The sequence below is a fragment of the Staurois parvus genome, unplaced genomic scaffold, assembly GCF_062004578.1.
Source record: "Staurois parvus isolate SC_StPar_1 unplaced genomic scaffold, SC_StPar_1.0 ptg000945l, whole genome shotgun sequence".
Taxonomy (NCBI): Eukaryota; Metazoa; Chordata; class Amphibia; order Anura; family Ranidae; genus Staurois; species Staurois parvus.
In genome coordinates, this window is record NW_028318741.1 from 124,621 (window position 1) to 142,500 (window position 17,880).

Genomic DNA, 17,880 nt, shown 5'->3' on the forward strand with positions numbered 1-17,880 from the left:
GACAGTTCTATTCTATTGTTTTTTTTCTATTCTATGTGAATTCCAATTTATTCTACTTGAAATTTGAATTTCGGAAGAGTTTTTATTCTATGTGTTTTTTAAATTCTATTCAGAATGTATTCTATTTGAAATTAAAAATTTTAGAAGACGATTGTATTCTAGTTTATTATTTTCTATTGAATTCTATTCTGTTGTTTCTTTTCTATTCTCTTATTTTCTATTCTGATTATTTGAATTCAAATTTATTCTACTCGAAATTCGAAAGACAGTTTTTATTCTACTTTTTTTTTCTATTCTAATCTATTCGAATTTCAGAAGACAGTGGTATTCTATTCTATTTTTTTCTATTCTATTCTCTTATTTTCTAGTTTATTATAATCTATTTAAATTAAAATTTATTCTACTCAAAATTTGAATTTCGAAAGACAGTTTTAATTCTACTGTTTTTTCTATTCAAATTTTGAAGAAGTTATATTCTATTTCAGTCTGTTTTTTCTATTCTATTCAAAATTCAAATTTACAGAAGACAGTTGTATATTCTCCTCTTCAGTCTTGCACAGGTGTACCGGCTCCTCCCCTTCTGTCTTGCACAGGTGTACCGGCTCCTCCCCTTCAGTCTTACACAGGTGTACCGGCTCCTCCCCTTCAGTCTTGCACAGGTGTATTGGCTCCTCCCCTTCAGTCTTGCACAGGTGTACCGGCTCCTCCCCTTCAGTCTTGCACAGGTGTATTGGCTCCTCCCCTTCTGTCTTGCACAAGTGTACCGGCTCCTCCCCTTCAGTCTTGCACAGGTGTACTGGCTCCTCCCCTTCAGTCTTACACAGGTGTACCGGCTCCTCCACTTCAGTCTTGCACAGGTGTACCGGCTCCTCCACTTCAGTCTTGCACAGGTGTACCGGCTCCTCCCCTTCAGTCTTGCACAGGTGTACCGGCTCCTCCCCTTCACTCTTGCACAGGTGTACCGGCTCCTCCCCTTCAGTCTTACACAGGTGTACCGGCTCCTCCCCTTCAGTCTTGCACCGACTCCTCCCCTTCAGTCTTGCACAGGTGTAACGGCTCCTCCCCTCCAGTCTTGCACAGGTGTACCGGCTCCTCCCCTCCAGTCTTGCTTAGTTGTACTGGCTCCTCCCCTGTACTGATATGGCTTCCTCTGATGTCACTGCACACTGGGAGCATCTCACAATGTGGATTAGAAGCTGCAGCCAGTCAGAGCTCCGCCTCATTTCCTGGCTGGAGCATTATCTAGCTCCTCCCTCCCTAGCCCATTTTATTCATTGGATTTTAAAATCTTCAATCATGGAGGCTCAGGAATGTATGTGGGTGTTACCTAGGGTGGTGCAAATACAGTCTGCCAAGGACCACCCACTTCATCAACTTGATGTCCAACCATCAAGGCATTTTTATATTTGCATAACTCACCGCACAGATCCCCCCCATTTCCTGCACTTTCACCCTTCAGAGCACCCTCAAACCAGCTCCAATTGCTGTACCTCCACCCCTCAGGTCACCCCAATTCCTGCACCTTCACCCCTCAGATCACCGCAATTGTTGCATCTTCACCCTTCAGATCGCCCCATTTCCTGCACTTTCACCCCTCAGATCCCCCCATTTCCTGTACCTTCACCCCTCAGATCCCCCCATTTCCTGCACCTTCACCCCTCAGAGCACCCTCAAACCAGCTCCAATTGCTGTACCTCCACACCTCAGGTTACCCCAATTCCTGCACCTTCACCCCTCAAATCCCAATTCCCGCACATTTGCCCCTCAGATCACCCGAAGTCCTGAACCTTCGCCCCTCAGATTACTCCAATGCCTGCATCTTCACAACTCAAATCACCCTACAGTCATACTTGGTGAAGTTTGTGGTTCCTCTAGGACAGGGATCTCCAAACTATTTCCCTCCAGCTGTTGAAGTACTACAAGTCCCATCATACCTCTATGAGTCTTGAAAGGCATCATGGGACTTGCAGTTCCTGAATACCTGGAGGTCCATAGTTTGGAGACCCCGGATCTAGGAGAAAGGGGATAGGTAGGTGGGCGTGCTTCATCATGCAGCAATGTCTGTGGACCTACAGCTACTAGGAGGAAGATCGGGACCTGGACGTCAGATGGAGCAGGCTAGGCTTTGCCATTTTCTAGTAATCTGTCAAAATCTACGACAGGAGGTAGTTGTAGGGAACAGGAGCCCATCGCGGTCCTTAACAAGGATCTTTATTGGCTTTTTTTTAATCAAAGCTGCAGAATTTAAAAGATTGAGAATCATTTTTGAAATGACCATGTTAAGCTCGCGTTTCCAGCACTTCCCCCAGATGACTGAAGTGTTGAGATTTGGAGGCACTTTAAACTCAATATCAGGTTCCACAAACCATTCTTGAATTCTTCAGACCAGGCCACCTTCTCTCATTGCTCCGTGGTCCAGTTCTGATGCTCACTTGCCCATTGTAACACTTTTAGCTGCGGACACGGGTCAGCATGGACACCCTGCGCGGTCTGCGGCTACACAGCCCCCTACATCACAAACTGCGATGCTGCGGAATTGACTTTTTCAGTAATTTGACCTCCAGCAGCTCTTCTATTGGATTGGACTGAACAGTCTGGGCCTTTCCCCTTCATCAGTGAGCCTCCCCCTTCCCAACTCCATCAGTAAGTCTTCCCTCCCCACCTCCATCAATGAGCGCGCCGCCCCCCCCAAGTCAATGAGCCTTTCCTTACCTCCCCACCTCCATCCATGAGCCTTGCCTCCCCATCTCCATCCGTGAACCCCCCCCAACTCCATCCGTGAGCCTGTCCTCCCCTCCCACCTCCGTCAGTGAGCCTTTCCTTACCTCCCCACCTCCATCAGTGAGCCCCCCCCCCCCCCCCCCCCCCCCAAGTCACTGAGCCTTTCCTTACCTCCCCACCTCCATCAGTGAGCCTCCCCAAGTGAGTGAACGTTTCCTTACCTCCCCACCTCCATCCATGAGCCTTCCCTCCCCATCTCCATCCGTGGGCCCCCCCAACTCCAATGGTGAGCCTTTCCTCCCCTCCCACCTCCGTCAGTAAGCCTTCCCTGCCCACCTCCATCCACGTGCCTTCTCTCCCCTCCCCCATCCACGTGCCTTCTCACCTCCATCCAAGAGCCTCACCTCCCCTCCAGCCACGAGCCTAGTCTCCCTTCCCCACCTCAATCCACGAGCCTAGTCTCCCCTCCCCACCTCCATCCAAGAGCCTAGTCTCCCCTCCCCACCTCCATGCAAGAGCCTTCTTTCCCCGCCCCACCCTCATCCACGAGCCTTCTCTCCTCTCCCCTCCTCCATCCATGAGCCTTCCCTCCCAACCTCCATCCACGAGCCTTCCCTTCTCACCTACATCAATGAGCCTTCCCTCCCCACCTCCATCCATGAGCCTTGCCTGCCTATGACCCTGTCACCGGTTGGTTGGTTTTCCTTCCTGGACGCCTTTTCGTTGGTCCTGATCACTGCACTCCCTGCACATATGTCGGTGTCTTACGGAAAGGTCCTGATCTCAAGGGGAGATATTCCGATCATTTGACAGCAAATCACGGCGGTCACATGACCCTAAAACTCCACCCCCTCCGGCATCTGAAACCCCTTAAAGGGCCGGAAGTCGCCGCCGTGAAGAGGGTACATGCCTCAACAAAGCAGCGCAAAGTCTTCCCAATGCTTGGTGTAGAGCGCTCCTGTCTGAGCTGAAGCACGTGTGAACAAGGCCTAATGCCCCATAGACCACCGTCCCAGGATGATTGGAGGGACACTCTGCGGACTCCAAATACACAACATTTGCTCCTCTTGTCATCCAATTCCTTTTATTGCAAAAAAACAGATCAATAAAAACCTAAACAGTAAATGAAATAAAAAGGAACACGCTACAATACAGAGAGGAAAAACATGGCCGACTCTGGAACCCAAAAACCTCACTTTGTTTTATGTTATAGAAACAACACTACAAACTGACCGGTATTTACAGCCTGGAAATTGTACAAGGTGGGGGGAGGGGGGGGGGTGAAAATCACAGAAATAAAATGTCCGCACTGAGAAGTGACAGTCCTGGAGGAGCGGAGGGAAGAGTCTGTGAGGAGACCTGAACTACAGTGGGGGGGAGAGTCTGGAGTGCCGCGTCTCCTAGACGGAGGAGACCTGAACTACAGTGGGGGGGAGAGTCTGGAGTGCCGCGTCTCCTAGACGGAGGAGACCTGAACTACAGTGGAGGGGAGAGTCTGGAGTGCCGCATCTTCTAGACGGAGGAGACCTGAACTACAGTGGAGGGGAGAGTCTGGAGTGCCGCGTCTTCTAGAGGTCTGTGAGGAGACCTGAACTACAGTGGGGGGGGGGGGGGGGGAGAGTCTGGAGTGCCGCGTCTCCTAGACGGAGGAGACCTGAACTACAGTGGGGGGGGGGGGGGGGGGGGAGAGTCTGGAGTGCCGCGTCTCCTAGACGGAGGAGACCTGAACTACAGTGGAGGGGAGAGTCTGGAGTGCCGCGTCTCCTAGACAGAGGAGACCTGAACTACAGTGGAGGGGAGAGTCTGGAGTGCCGCGTCTCCTAGACGGAGGAGACCTGAACTACAGTGGAGGGGAGAGTCTGGAGTGCCGCATCTTCTAGACGGAGGAGACCTGAACTACAGTGGAGGGGAGAGTCTGGAGTGCCGCGTCTCCTAGACAGAGGAGACCTGAACTACAGTGGAGGGGAGAGTCTGGAGTGCCGCGTCTCCTAGAAATCTATGAGGAGGAGACCTGAACTACAAAGCTGTGAAACTGACGAAAAGCCTTCAAAGATGGGAGAATGCAGGCGGCAGCTTGGTGGGTTTACATCTCGTCTAAACGGGGCGACAGCTGAGGCGGAATCTTAGGTCTGCTTCACACTTCTGCGTTTTTTGGTGCATTTTGCAGAAGCCCATTTAACATGGCTGCCTATGGGACACATGAATCTGTGCATTTTTCAGCTGCTGCGATTTTGGAAAGGGTCAGGGACTTTTTTTTTTTAAACCCAACACAGTGCGTTTTTGGTTCAACAGACTTCAATGGACACACAGTAGAAAGGTATGTATTGTTTGATGTGTTATTTTTTTTTTGCAATTGGAAAGTATTGACTTTGATGCGAATTTGGATGGGTGCGACACAGGGATGACTTTGGATGGGCGCGGCTCGGGGGATGACTGTGGATGGGTGCAACTTGGTACCAGAGATTGTAAGACTCAGTTCACACTGCTACGACTTGGGATCCGACTTGTGAGACCCCCAAGTCGCATAACGTGTGAAATCCCATGTTGGTCAATGACAGCTGTCTTAATGAGCTACTACTGAAGTCGCTCCGAAAAGGTTCCTGTACTACTTCAAGGCGACTTCTATCCCACTTGTGCCCATAGACTTTAATGGAAGTCACCTCCAAGTCAGATCCTCATCTATATTGATGTGATTTGGATCCGACAATACATTCTCTTTGGCCGCAAGCAAAGACACAGGGCATGAAAGTTGCTTCAAAAATTGCATCAAAGTAGTACTCAAGTCGCATCAAGTTGCCAGAAAGTCACGTGACCTTCAGGTCGCTGTAGTGCGGACCGAGCCTAAAGTCGCATCAAGTTGCATTACATGAACAGAACGGTCAAACTTTCCTATTAGAGGAAAAAAAAAAAAAAAAGTATGAATGTTTTGTTCATGTAGTGCGGCTTTAGACTCTCTGGAACTCAAGCCGCTTCCCAGGCCCACCCGTCCAAAGCCACGCCCAAGGCCCACCCGTCCAAAGCCGCGCCCAAGGCCCACCCGTCCAAAGTGGCATCAAAGTCAATATTTATTGGCAAAAAAAAAAAAAAGAGCGAAATGCATCAAAACCGCATCAATTGCAAAACTCGAAGGTGTGAACTTTGCACATCAACTCTCCCTTCATTTGCGGCAGACTGGGGTTTTGATGTACAGCCAGTGTTACCATGCTATGCTTGGACCATGCTCAACCGATCGCCCTCCAGCACTGGGACCGGCAGCTTCTGGTCACTTTGCCGATAGGACGGGCTCTTGATCATGTGATCACTGTGACGGCCAATTATAGTGATCACATGACTGTGAAGCCCAAGAAACGCCCATCAGCGTTCCTAATGGGCCAGTGGAGAGGGGGTAAAGTACAATCCCAGCCCAATGGTAACTCAGCTTAGAAATAGTCCCTCGCCTCCCCCCTATGTAAAAAGAAAAAAGGAGGCGCAACTTAACTATTTTTAGTACACTCCAATCCAGTCACATGATCCTGTCAGTGAGCAGCGGCTGCAGGGGAGAGAAGGGAGCACCAACAATGGTTGGGACATGAGAACCTTTGGGAGACCAGAATTCACAGCTGTGGCTGAGCGCTCCCCTCTTCTCCCCTGCAGCTGCTGCTCCCTGACACAGAGTCACGTGACCGGACCAATATAGGCAAGTATACACTCTTTTTTTCACAGGATAGGTAGCAGAAGGGGGGTGGGGGACATTTTTAGGAGTCATTTCAGAAAATCTGCAAGGTGACCCAACACTGGACCCCCTCCTGCTGTACTTACCTCCCGCAATCCTGCGCTGTCAGACACCAGCAAGCTGCTCTACCGGTCTAGGGATCTGAAACCCCCCCACCGCAGCTAGGCCTGCAGTGCTGGCAGGACGGGCTAGACAGATTCTGATTGGTCGGTGCTGACCAATTAGAATCCATCTACGGCTGTACAGTATGGATAGGAGCTTAAGCAGCGGGGATTGGCGGAGTGGCTTGCCGATGCCTGCGAGCACAGGATCATGGGATGGAAGTGCAGCGGGAATGGGGGGGGGGGGGGCTTGGGGTTCCAGTGTTGGGTCACCTTCCAGATTTTCCGTAAGCCCGGGCTCACAGCAATGTAGCGCAGAAACCGCTGTGAATCCTGTGCATCGCATTCATGCGATCTGGTGCAGGCGTCGGTGATAAATTAACGACTCCCCGAATCAGATCGCAAAATGCGATGCGATTGCCAGAACTCGCATCAAATGGGTGAGAACTTGATGTGATGCGATTCAGGTGCAGATATATTAAAAAAAAAAATCCTGCACCTTTTTTTGGTGTGGATGGGATGCGCCGCACAGACATCGCATGTGATTCGCACACTGGATGCGATGCGATTCTTGCGCGAATTACATGCGGTTTCCTGCACTGCACAGTGTGAACCCGGGCTGACGGTGAACTCACACTTGAAGGCGGACACACGTGCGATCGCTTTATGATGCAACACACACTAACTGAAATAAAAGTCCATCGAAAAACTACTGAAAACGATCGTCCAGCCCATCTATTGACCAGCTGACTCACACACTTCAAATCGATCAGAAACAAGAACCAGAGTAAAAAAAACAAACAAAAGGATCGAGAGCTTACTAAAACCGTCAGGCCTTCCATTTTTAGCGATCGCATTGACACGTGTGTGGCCATCTTTAGTCACTCCTTGAAAACTTTATTGGCAGCCCTGCATCTGATGCTGCAGGGGAGGGGGATGGGAGTTTGGTAGACAGCAAACGCTAAAAACACATCACTTTGCGGGTTTCTTTTGCAGCGAAGAACGCAAGTGCAGGTTAAAAATCTGGCTGTCCTCATTTCTGGAACCGATGTCTTGAGTGGCAGATCGGGGAACGAGTGTCCGACGTCTAAACATTTGTGGAATGAAAATGAAGCGGCCAGAAAAAAAAAAACAAACAAAAAAAAAGAATCTCTGAAGGACTCGGAGACGGGCCGGGGCCAGCGTGGTGAAGGACTCGGAGACGGGCCGGGGCCAGCTTGGTGAAGGACCCGGAGACGGGCCGGGGCCAGCGTGGTGAAGGACTCGGAGACGGGCCGGGGCCAGCGTGGTGAAGGACTCGGAGACGGGCCGGGGCCAGCGTGGTGAAGGACTCGGAGACGGGCCGGGGCCAGCGTGGTGAAGGACTCGGAGACGGGCCGGGGCCAGCGTGGTGAAGGACTCGGAGACGGGCCGGGGCCAGCGTGGTGAGCGCTCCCCATGCGGCAGCATGGATCCGTTCAGTAGCCGTATTTCTCATTTAAATGGGTCTTCCCATCACCGGTTTGCCCTGGAAGAAAGCGAAGTGTGAATGTTCTTGTAGTTCACGCCGTTCTCTCCTTCCTGTCAGTAAAACCGACATTACACCCCGAGATTCCCAACCCCTCCCCGCCCGAGGGGGACACAAATCTTAGATTGTAAGCTCCCAGGATCAGGGCCCTCCTAACCCTCTTGTATTGAACTCACCGGACATTGTCACTTCGGGGTGTACTCCCTTTGGTGGTCAGCGGTATAGACATTAACCCCTCCAGAGGATTCCCCCCCGCCCTCCAGAGGATTCCTCCCCCCCTCCTCGCCCTCCAGAGGATTTCTACCTCCCCCTGCCTCGCCTTTTAGAGGATTCTCCCCCCCCCTTGCCCTCCAGAGGATTCTTTTGCCCCCTCGCCCTCCAGAGGATTCTCCCCCCCCCCCTCCACAGGATTCTACCCCCCCCCCCCTCCAGAGGACTCTTCCCCCCCCCCCTCCTCGCCCTCCGGAGGATTCCCTCCCCCCCCTTCCTCCTCCAGGGGATTCTCCCCCCCCCTCCTCTCCCTCCAGAGGATTCTCCCCCCCCCTCCTCGCCCTCCAGAGGATTCTCCCCCCCCCCCTCCTCGCCCTCCAGAGGATTCCCCCCCCCCCCTCCTCGCCCTCCAGAGGATTCCCCCCCCCCCCTCCTCGCGCTCCAGAGGATTCCCCCCCCCCCCTCCTCGCGCTTCAGAGGATTTCCCCCCCCCCCTCCTCGCCCTCCAAGGATTCTTTTCCCCCCCCCCCTCCTAGCCCTCCAAGGATTCTGCCCCCCCCCCCCCCCTCCAGAGGATTCCTCCCCACCTCCTCGCCCTCCAGAGTGTCTGTGTGAGGAAAGGAGACCCCATGACAGCAGCTAAGAGGGTGGTAAAACCAATATCCCCTGAAAACACACAACTGCTTTTCACAGCTGAAAATCGATGGATAGAAAGGCTTGGAGGACGTTACCTGCCGGGGGTGTCCATACACAGTAGTCGGGGTCGCCTTCAGGGTACTGAGAGGTGAGCGCCCCTTGTGGAGGCTAAAAGGATAATAAAGAAATAATGACAAGAAATCAACAAAGATCGTTCAAAGGGTTTTGTCTGCAGTTGTGACATTCTGTCTAAGTTATCTCTGGAAACAGCTCCAGGTTTCCCCTTCTCAACCAATTCCAGGACACGACTGAGGGAACCTTTTACACTTTGTAATTTGCCATTTCTCTTTACAGTCTTAAAGCGGAATTCCAGCCTAATGCTGGCCATAGACGGGTTGACAATTGGCCGAAAAAAATAAAAAATAAAATTGGCCGATTTTCGCACCGTTAGTGGGTTAATAGGTCGGCTGTTTTGGCACATTTTTTTTTTTTTATCGGTCAAGTTGGAAAATTTGCTGCCGATCTTCCTGGCAATGATGGGCAAATTGGAGAAGGAAGGAAGGAAAGAAAGAAAAAGGAAAAGGAAAGAAAAAGGAAAAGGAAAGAAAAAGGAAAAGGAAAGAAAAAGGAAAAGGAAAGAAAAAGGAAAAGGAAAGAAAAAGGAAAAGGAAAGAAAAAGGAAAAGGAAAGAAAAAGGAAAAGGAAAGAAAAAGGAAAAGGAAAAAAAAAGGAAAAGGAAAGAAAAAGGAAAAGGAAAGAAAAAGGAAAAAGGAAAAAGGAAAAAGAAAGGAAAAAGAAAGAAAGGAAAAAGAAAGGAAAAAGAAAGAAAGAAAAAAGAAAGGAAAAAGAAAGAAAGAAAAAAGAAAGGAAAAAGAAAGGAAAAAGAAAGGAAAAAGGAAAAAGAAAGAAAGAAAGAGAAAGGAAAAAGAAAGGAAAAAGGAAAAAGAAAGAAAGAAAGGAAAAAGAAAGGAAAAAGGAAAAAGAAAGAAAGAAAGGAAAAAGAAAGAAAGAAAGGAAAAAGAAAGAAAGAAAGAAAGAAAGGAAAAAGAAAGAAAGAAAGAAAGAAAGGAAAAAGAAAGAAAGAAAGAAAGAAAGGAAAAAGAAAGAAAGAAAGAAAGAAAGAAAGAAAGAAAGAAAGAAAGAAAGGAAAAAGAAAGAAAGGAAAAAGGAAAGAAAGAAAGAAAAGAAAAAGGAAAGAAAGGAAAAAGGAAAGAAAGAAAGAAAGAAAAGAAAAAGGAAAGAAAGGAAAAAGGAAAGAAAGAAAGAAAGAAAGAAAGAAAGGAAAAAGGAAAGAGGAAAGAAAGAAAGAAAGAAAGAAAGAAAGAAAGAAAGGAAAAAGGAAAAAAGAAAGAAAAAGAAAGAAAGAAAGGAAAAAGGAAAAAAGAAAGGAAAAAGAAAGAAAGAAAGGAAAAAGGAAAAAAGAAAGAAAAAGAAAGAAAGAAAGGAAAAAGGAAAAAAGAAAGAAAAAGGAAAAAGAAAGAAAGAAAAAGAAAGAAAGGAAAAAGAAAGAAAGGAAAAAGAAAGAAAGAAAGAAAGGAAAAAGGAAAAAAGAAAGAAAGGAAAAAGAAAGAAAGAAAGAAAGAAAGAAAGAAAAGGAAGGAAGGAAGGAAGGAAGGGAAAAGAAAAAGAAAGAAAGAAAGCAAGAAAAAAGGAAGGAAGGAAGGAAGGAAGGGAAGGAAGGAAAAAGAAAGAAAGAAAGAAAGGAAGAATTCCAGTCCGCTATATTTTACATGAAAGTCTTGCAGTTGCAACAATGTATCTATTTGTATCCGAATAAAACATCTGTATCCGAAATGGATACAAATGTACACATTGTTGCAACTGCAAGACTTTCATGTAAAATATAATAGCGTTGCTCTCTGCAGGGACAGAAGTAATTATGGGGTTAAATGCCAGCTGTAGACGGGACGAAAATTGGCCGATTCTTTTACCGTTGGTGGTAACGACGGCCGATCGAACGACCGATTTTGGCTGATTTTCGACCCGTCTATGACCTGCATTAATCTGACTAGTCAAAAAAATATCCCCTCCCCAACACCTCTGCCGACTACCCTGCGTAATCAATACTTTTTTTCTGCCTGATCCGGTCCGGCCCGATGATGCCCGGTGTCAGCCAGCAGTGGCTGCAGGGGAGAGGATGGACCACAGACAACAGGTGGGCCATAGGCACCTATGAGTGACGTCACCGCTACCGGAATGCCCAGCCGTCGTTGGCGTTCCCTCCTCTCCCCTGCAGCAGCCGCTGGCTGACATTGGGCATCATGTGACTGGGCAGGAGCGGGTGGAAAATATATTCATCTTGATTACACAGGTCAGTCAGCAGAGGTGTTGGCGGGGAGGACGGGGACATTTTTAGAATTAGGGTTAGCTGGGAATTTTACTTCAGCCAGTTCTCGCCTCGCCTATAGCAGAGTGAAAGCCGGGCGGGGCCTCTCGTCCCTCCGGGTGGACGTCATATCACGATGTCTCGGTCATGTTGCTCGTGTGCCGCCCCAGAGCGGTACAGAGCAGCGATTGGCAGTGAGCTGTGTTCCTCAGACACGGTGCATCACCGATCAGGGTAAACAGCCAATGACGGTGGTCCTTTACCATGTGATCAGCTCTGTCCAATCACGGCTGATCACATGTAAGCAAACGTAGGCTGTCAACATTTCTTCTCCCTAGTGCTGTCACTGTGAGAGGAAAGGAAAGCTGATAACTGGCGATCCTGTGACAGGGGACATTTACACTAATAATCAGGGCACTGAACATCTGGGAAGCCTCTACAGCCCCCCCCCCCCGTCTGGGCAGCCTCTACAGCCCCCCCCCCGCCTGGGCAGCCTCTACAGCCCCCCGTCTGGGCAGCCTCTACAGCCCCCCGTCTGGGCAGCCTCTACAGCCCCCCGTCTGGGCAGCCTCTACAGCCCCCCCCCCACGTCTGGGCAGCCTCTACAGCCCCCCGCCTGGGCAGCCTCTACAGCCCCCCCCGCCTGGGCAGCCTCTACAGCCCCCCCCATCTGGGCAGCCTCTACAGCCCCCCCCCATCTGGGCAGCCTCTACAGCCCCCCCCATCTGGGCAGCCTCTACAGCCCCCCCCATCTGGGCAGCCTCTACAGCCCCCCCCATCTGGGCAGCCTCTACAGCGCCCCCCCCCCCCGTCTGGGCAGCCCCCATCAGTGAAGAAAATTTACTTATTTGTACATTTTTGCAACAGAAACTAAGAAAAGAGTTTTTTCAAAATTTTTGGATTTTTTTTTTATTTGTTTAGCAATCCCCCTACACAAGGAGAGAAAGCAGAGCAGTGGGAGGGGCCCAGAAGGCTGCACTCACGACACAAAACTAGAGGAGGGGGTGGCAACAAGACCAGTCCCCCTGCACAAGGAGAGAGAGAGAGCAGAGCTGTGGGAGGGGCCCAGAAGGCTCCACCCATGACAGAAAACCACAGTAGGAGGCGGAGACAAGACCAGGTCCCCCCTGCACAAGGAGAGAGGGCAGCAGTGAGTGGTCTTTATTCCAGGAAGTCACATGAGGAATGTGTGCAGACAATACTGGCTCATGTTACAGTTCTGCTTTGAAATACCTGGTGATCCTGCCATGAAGATCCTTGCTCAGACACTTCCTGGTATGGAGTTCCTATCCTGTCTTCCAGTAGTGCTCCTGCTTTGCCATCATGTCACGTGAGCTTTCAGTGGACACAATTGTACACCTATTATGTGGGAGTGGTTGGTTGTTGTCACCATCAGAAAGCCCGCACCAAGCAATGACATGCTGAGGCCTGCACTGATGGCCACGGGTGAGGCCTGCACCGACGGCCACGGGTGAGGCCGCACCGTTGGGCACGGGTGAGCCCGCACCGATGGCCACGGGCGAGGCCTGCACCGACGGCCACGGGCGAGGCCTGCACCGACGGCCACGGGCGAGGCCTGCACAGACGGCCACGGGTGAGGCCTGCACAGACGGCCACGGGTGAGGCCTGCACAGACGGCCACGGGTGAGGGCCGCACCGATGGGCACGGGTGAGGCCAGCACCGATGGGCACGGGTGAGGCCGCACCGATGGGCACGGGTGAGCCCGCACCGATGGGCACGGGTGAGCCCGCACTGATGGGCACGGGTGAGCCCGCACTGATGGCCTGTGCACACAGATATGACACTCTGGTCTGCACCCCGAAACCCCAGGAGACTCAGGATAGACACTGACCTTGCCGGGGCCGTACACTTTCTTCTGCCTTTCCGCAGCCGGTTTGGGGGTTGCATCAGTCGCTGGAAGAGAACGGATTTCACAGATCACACTCCAATGTAGGAAAGACAAAATATTCACCCTCTGACAGAAACTAATAAATCCCTCCCCCATCCCTTCAGTCTTGCACAGGTGTACCGCCTCCCAGGGGCGTGTCTACCATGAGGCAAACAAGGCACTTGCCTAAGGCAGCATTTTTTTGGGGGGGAGAGTGGCGCCGCCCCCATGCAGAAGGGACACACGGCTCGATCTAATTCCCTGCAGCGCTGCTCTACTCACAGACAGTAGTCGGGTATTCGTGTCCGGTGCGTGCTTGTTCCACCCCTGCAATACTCCCCCAGCATCTGCAATGGCATTGCTCAGGGGGAAGGGGACTGGAGTCTCCTGTGAGGGGAGGGAGGCCGGGATGGAACCATGTGTGTCATGACTGAGGGAGCCACGCAGAGACCTACAATGAGGACAGATGAAGGATGGGAGGAGGAAGTCACAGCCTTAGATCTCAGGGGTTCATGCTGGGACCTGTAGTCCTTCACTAGTTGGAGACTGCAAATGCAGCCTGCCTATGAACACCCACTGCTCTAGACTGACACCCGCCCATCACAGCAGTTTGATATTTGCATAACTCCTCCCCAGAGCCAGCCCACTGCTTATGAGAGAAGTACTGAGGCAGGGTGCATTGATGTTTTCAATAAGCTATGTACAGCCTCTTGCTGGCCCCTCCCACCAGCCATGGCCTGCATTGCATAGAGAAGCACAGAGACCCAGTGGAGACATCAAGAATGTAAGAAAAATGTAAAGGTTTTATATTAAAAACACATTATTATCATTATTGGAAGCAAAATAAACGTAATCTTTAAAAAGTGTCACTAAACCCCGGACCCCGCATTCACCATATCCGCTCCCCCCGGACCCCGCATTCACCATATCCGCTCCCCCCGGACCCCGCATTCACTATATCCGCTCCGCCCTGACCCCGCATTTACCATATCCGCTCTCCCCGGACCCCGCATTCACTACATCCGCTCTCCCCGGACCCCGCATTCACTACATCCGCTCTCCCCGGACCCCGCATTCACTACATCCGCTCTCCCCGGACCCCGCATTCACTATATCCGCTCTCCCCGGACCCCGCATTCACTATATCCGCTCTCCCCGGACCCCGCATTCACTATATCCGCTCTCCCCGGACCCCGCATTCACTATATCCGCTCTCCCCGGACCCCGCATTCACTATATCCGCTGTCCCCGGACCCCGCATTCACTATATCCGGCTCTCCCCGGACCCCGCATTCACTACATCCGCTCTCCCCGGACCCCGCATTCACTACATCCGCTCTCCCCGGACCCCGCATTCACTATATCCGCTCTCCCCGGACCCCGCATTCACTATATTCGCTCTCCCCGGACCCCGCATTCACTATATCCGCTCTCCCCGGACCCCGTATTCACTATATCCGGTCCTCCCCGGACCCCGCATTCACTATATCCGCTCTCCCCGGACCCCGCATTCACTATATCCGCTCTCCCCGGACCCCGCATTCACTATATCCGCTCTCCCCGGACCCCGCATTCACTATATCCGCTCTCCCCGGACCCCGCATTCACTATATCCGCTCTCCCCGGACCCTGCATTCACTATATCCGGTCTTCCCGGACCCCGCATTCACTATATCCGGTCTTCCCGGACCCCGCATTCACTATATCCGGTCTCCCCGGACCCCGCATTCACTATATCCGGTCCTCCCCCAGTACACACAACATGGAAATGCAATTATTTAAGTAAATATAAACTGCTAAATCCCTTTTCTCATCAGCAGTATAGAGCAGTCTTGTGACTTCTATCAGTGTCCAGCAGAGCTCTGGTTAATCTTGTAGGAGGAGTTTTCATTCTCTGACTGTCCTATGAGGCTGCAGGACCCTCTGTCTGGACAGTGATGATTGGCCTTGGGCTGAACACATGCACTATTGGCACTGGGCAGGAAGGGGTTAACATCTGGGGGGATCAAAGGGTTAACTGTGTGCTGTGTTACTAGGGAGACATGATGTGCAGAGAGATACAAAGCAGCATGTCCTTGCTGGCAGGAGAGTTATGGAGGGCGATCAAAGGGTTAACTGTGTGATGTGTGTTGAGACTCTTGCTGTGCAGAGATACAAAGCAGCATGTCCTTGCTGGCAGGAGAGAGACCAGTGCTGGCGGGGGATCTCCAGCCGGGACTCGGTGATCGACATCCCTAGCCGCCAATGGCGGCGTGTGCGTCCCCTACCCAGAAGTGCAAATCACATTATATATACACACACGTGACTTTGCGCAGTCCTGCCGTCCTGTAGCAGCACTTCTACTATAGGGCAGCGGGAAAGCGGGTTGGAACCAAGTTTGTAGGATTAGTAGGCTCTGTGTGTGGCCACGTCTCCTCTGCATGTCACAGCCGTCTATGGGGCGGGCAGAATCAGACATGGCGCTGCTCTCACTGACACAGAGAACAGGACTTACTCTGGGCACCTCGCTCAGGGTGTCAGAGGAGAATCGGGTGTCCTGCCATGACAGACCGTGAGCTGCGTAGCAGAGCTGTGTAAATCCCAGGACTGGAGAGACAGGAATACAAACCATTTGGTGTGTGTGTGATAGGAAATGCCTACGCACCTGGCTTCTTCTGGCCTTTCGGGGGGCGGGTGTGAGCGCTGTGCTCTGGATCCCGTGATAGGGCCCATTACATAGGAAATGCCTACGCACCTGGCTTCTTCTGGCCTTTCGGGGGGCGGGTGTGAGCACTGTGCTCTGGATCCCGTGATAGGGCCCATTACATAGGAAATGCCTACGCACCTGGCTTCTTCTGGCCTTTCGGGGGGCGGGTGTGAGCGCTGTGCTCTGGATCCCGTGATAGGGCCCCATTACATAGGAAATGCCTACGCACCTGGCTTCTTCTGGCCTTTCGGGGGGCGGGTGTGAGCGCTGTGCTCTGGATCCCGTGATGGGTCCCATTACATAGGAAATGCCTACGCACCTGGCTTCTTCTGGCCTTTCGGGGGGCGGGTGTGAGCGCTGTGCTCTGGATCCCGTGATAGGGCCCCATTACATAGGAAATGCCTACGCACCTGGCTTCTTCTGGCCTTTCGGGGGGCGGGTGTGAGCGCTGTGCTCTGGATCCCGTGATGGGTCCCATTACATAGGAAATGCCTACGCACCTGGCTTCTTCTGGCCTTTCGGGGGGCGGGTGTGAGCGCTGTGCTCTGGATCCCGTGATAGGTCCCATTACATAGGAAATGCCTACGCACCTGGCTTCTTCTGGCCTTTCGGGGGGCGGGTGTGAGCGCTGTGCTCTGGATCCCGTGATGGGTCCCATTACATAGGAAATGCCTACGCACCTGGCTTCTTCTGGCCTTTCGGGGGGCGGGTGTGAGCGCTGTGCTCTGGATCCCGTGATGGGTCCCATTACATAGGAAATGCCTACGCACCTGGCTTCTTCTGGCCTTTTGGGGGGCGGGTGTGAGCGCTGTGCTCTGGATCCCGTGATAGGGCCCCATTACATAGGAAATGCCTACGCACCTGGCTTCTTCTGGCCTTTCGGGGGGCGGGTGTGAGCGCTGTGCTCTGGATCCCGTGATAGGGCCCCATTACATAGGAAATGCCTACGCACCTGGCTTCTTCTGGCCTTTCGGGGGGCGGGTGTGAGCACTGTGCTCTGGATCCCGTGATAGGGCCCATTACATAGGAAATGCCTACGCACCTGGCTTCTTCTGGCCTTTCGGGGGGCGGGTGTGAGCGCTGTGCTCTGGATCCCGTGATAGGGCCCCATTACATAGGAAATGCCTACGCACCTGGCTTCTTCTGGCCTTTCGGGGGGCGGGTGTGAGCGCTGTGCTCTGGATCCCGTGATGGGTCCCATTACATAGGAAATGCCTACGCACCTGGCTTCTTCTGGCCTTTCGGGGGGCGGGTGTGAGCGCTGTGCTCTGGATCCCGTGATAGGGCCCCATTACATAGGAAATGCCTACGCACCTGGCTTCTTCTGGCCTTTCGGGGGGCGGGTGTGAGCGCTGTGCTCTGGATCCCGTGATGGGTCCCATTACATAGGAAATGCCTACGCACCTGGCTTCTTCTGGCCTTTCGGGGGGCGGGTGTGAGCGCTGTGCTCTGGATCCCGTGATAGGGCCCATTACATAGGAAATGCCTACGCACCTGGCTTCTTCTGGCCTTTCGGGGGCGGGTGTGAGCGCCGTGCTCTGGATCCCGTGATAGGTCCCATTACATAGGAAATGCCTACGCACCTGGCTTCTTCTGGCCTTTCGGGGGGCGGGTGTGAGCGCTGTGCTCTGGATCCCGTGATAGGTCCCATTACATAGGAAATGCCTACGCACCTGGCTTCTTCTGGCCTTTCGGGGGGCGGGTGTGAGCGCTGTGCTCTGGATCCCGTGATGGGTCCCATTACATAGGAAATGCCTACGCACCTGGCTTCTTCTGGCCTTTCGGGGGGCGGGTGTGAGCGCTGTGCTCTGGATCCCGTGATGGGTCCCATTACATAGGAAATGCCTACGCACCTGGCTTCTTCTGGCCTTTTGGGGGGCGGGTGTGAGCGCTGTGCTCTGGATCCCGTGATAGGGCCCCATTACATAGGAAATGCCTACGCACCTGGCTTCTTCTGGCCTTTCGGGGGGCGGGTGTGAGCGCTGTGCTCTGGATCCCGTGATAGGGCCCCATTACATAGGAAATGCCTACGCACCTGGCTTCTTCTGGCCTTTCGGGGGGCGGGTGTGAGCGCTGTGCTCTGGATCCCGTG

The 17,880-nt window shown here is 52.3% G+C and overlaps 1 protein-coding gene across 1 annotated transcript in view; it reads right to left on the minus strand.

The window, feature by feature from the left end:
• Nucleotides 1-3,788: 3,788 nt before the first annotated feature.
• Nucleotides 3,789-17,880, minus strand: part of LOC149441806 (uncharacterized) — a 15,763-nt gene continuing 1,671 nt past the window's right edge. Inside the window, exons 3-5 of the mRNA XM_089656869.1 lie at nucleotides 13,067-13,128; nucleotides 8,983-9,055; nucleotides 3,789-8,041 (exon numbers count right to left, since the gene is read on the minus strand). Coding sequence (XP_089512995.1) covers nucleotides 7,992-8,041; nucleotides 8,983-9,055; nucleotides 13,067-13,128 — 185 coding nt within the window. The 3' untranslated portion in view covers nucleotides 3,789-7,991. The remainder of the gene's footprint in view (nucleotides 8,042-8,982; nucleotides 9,056-13,066; nucleotides 13,129-17,880) is intronic.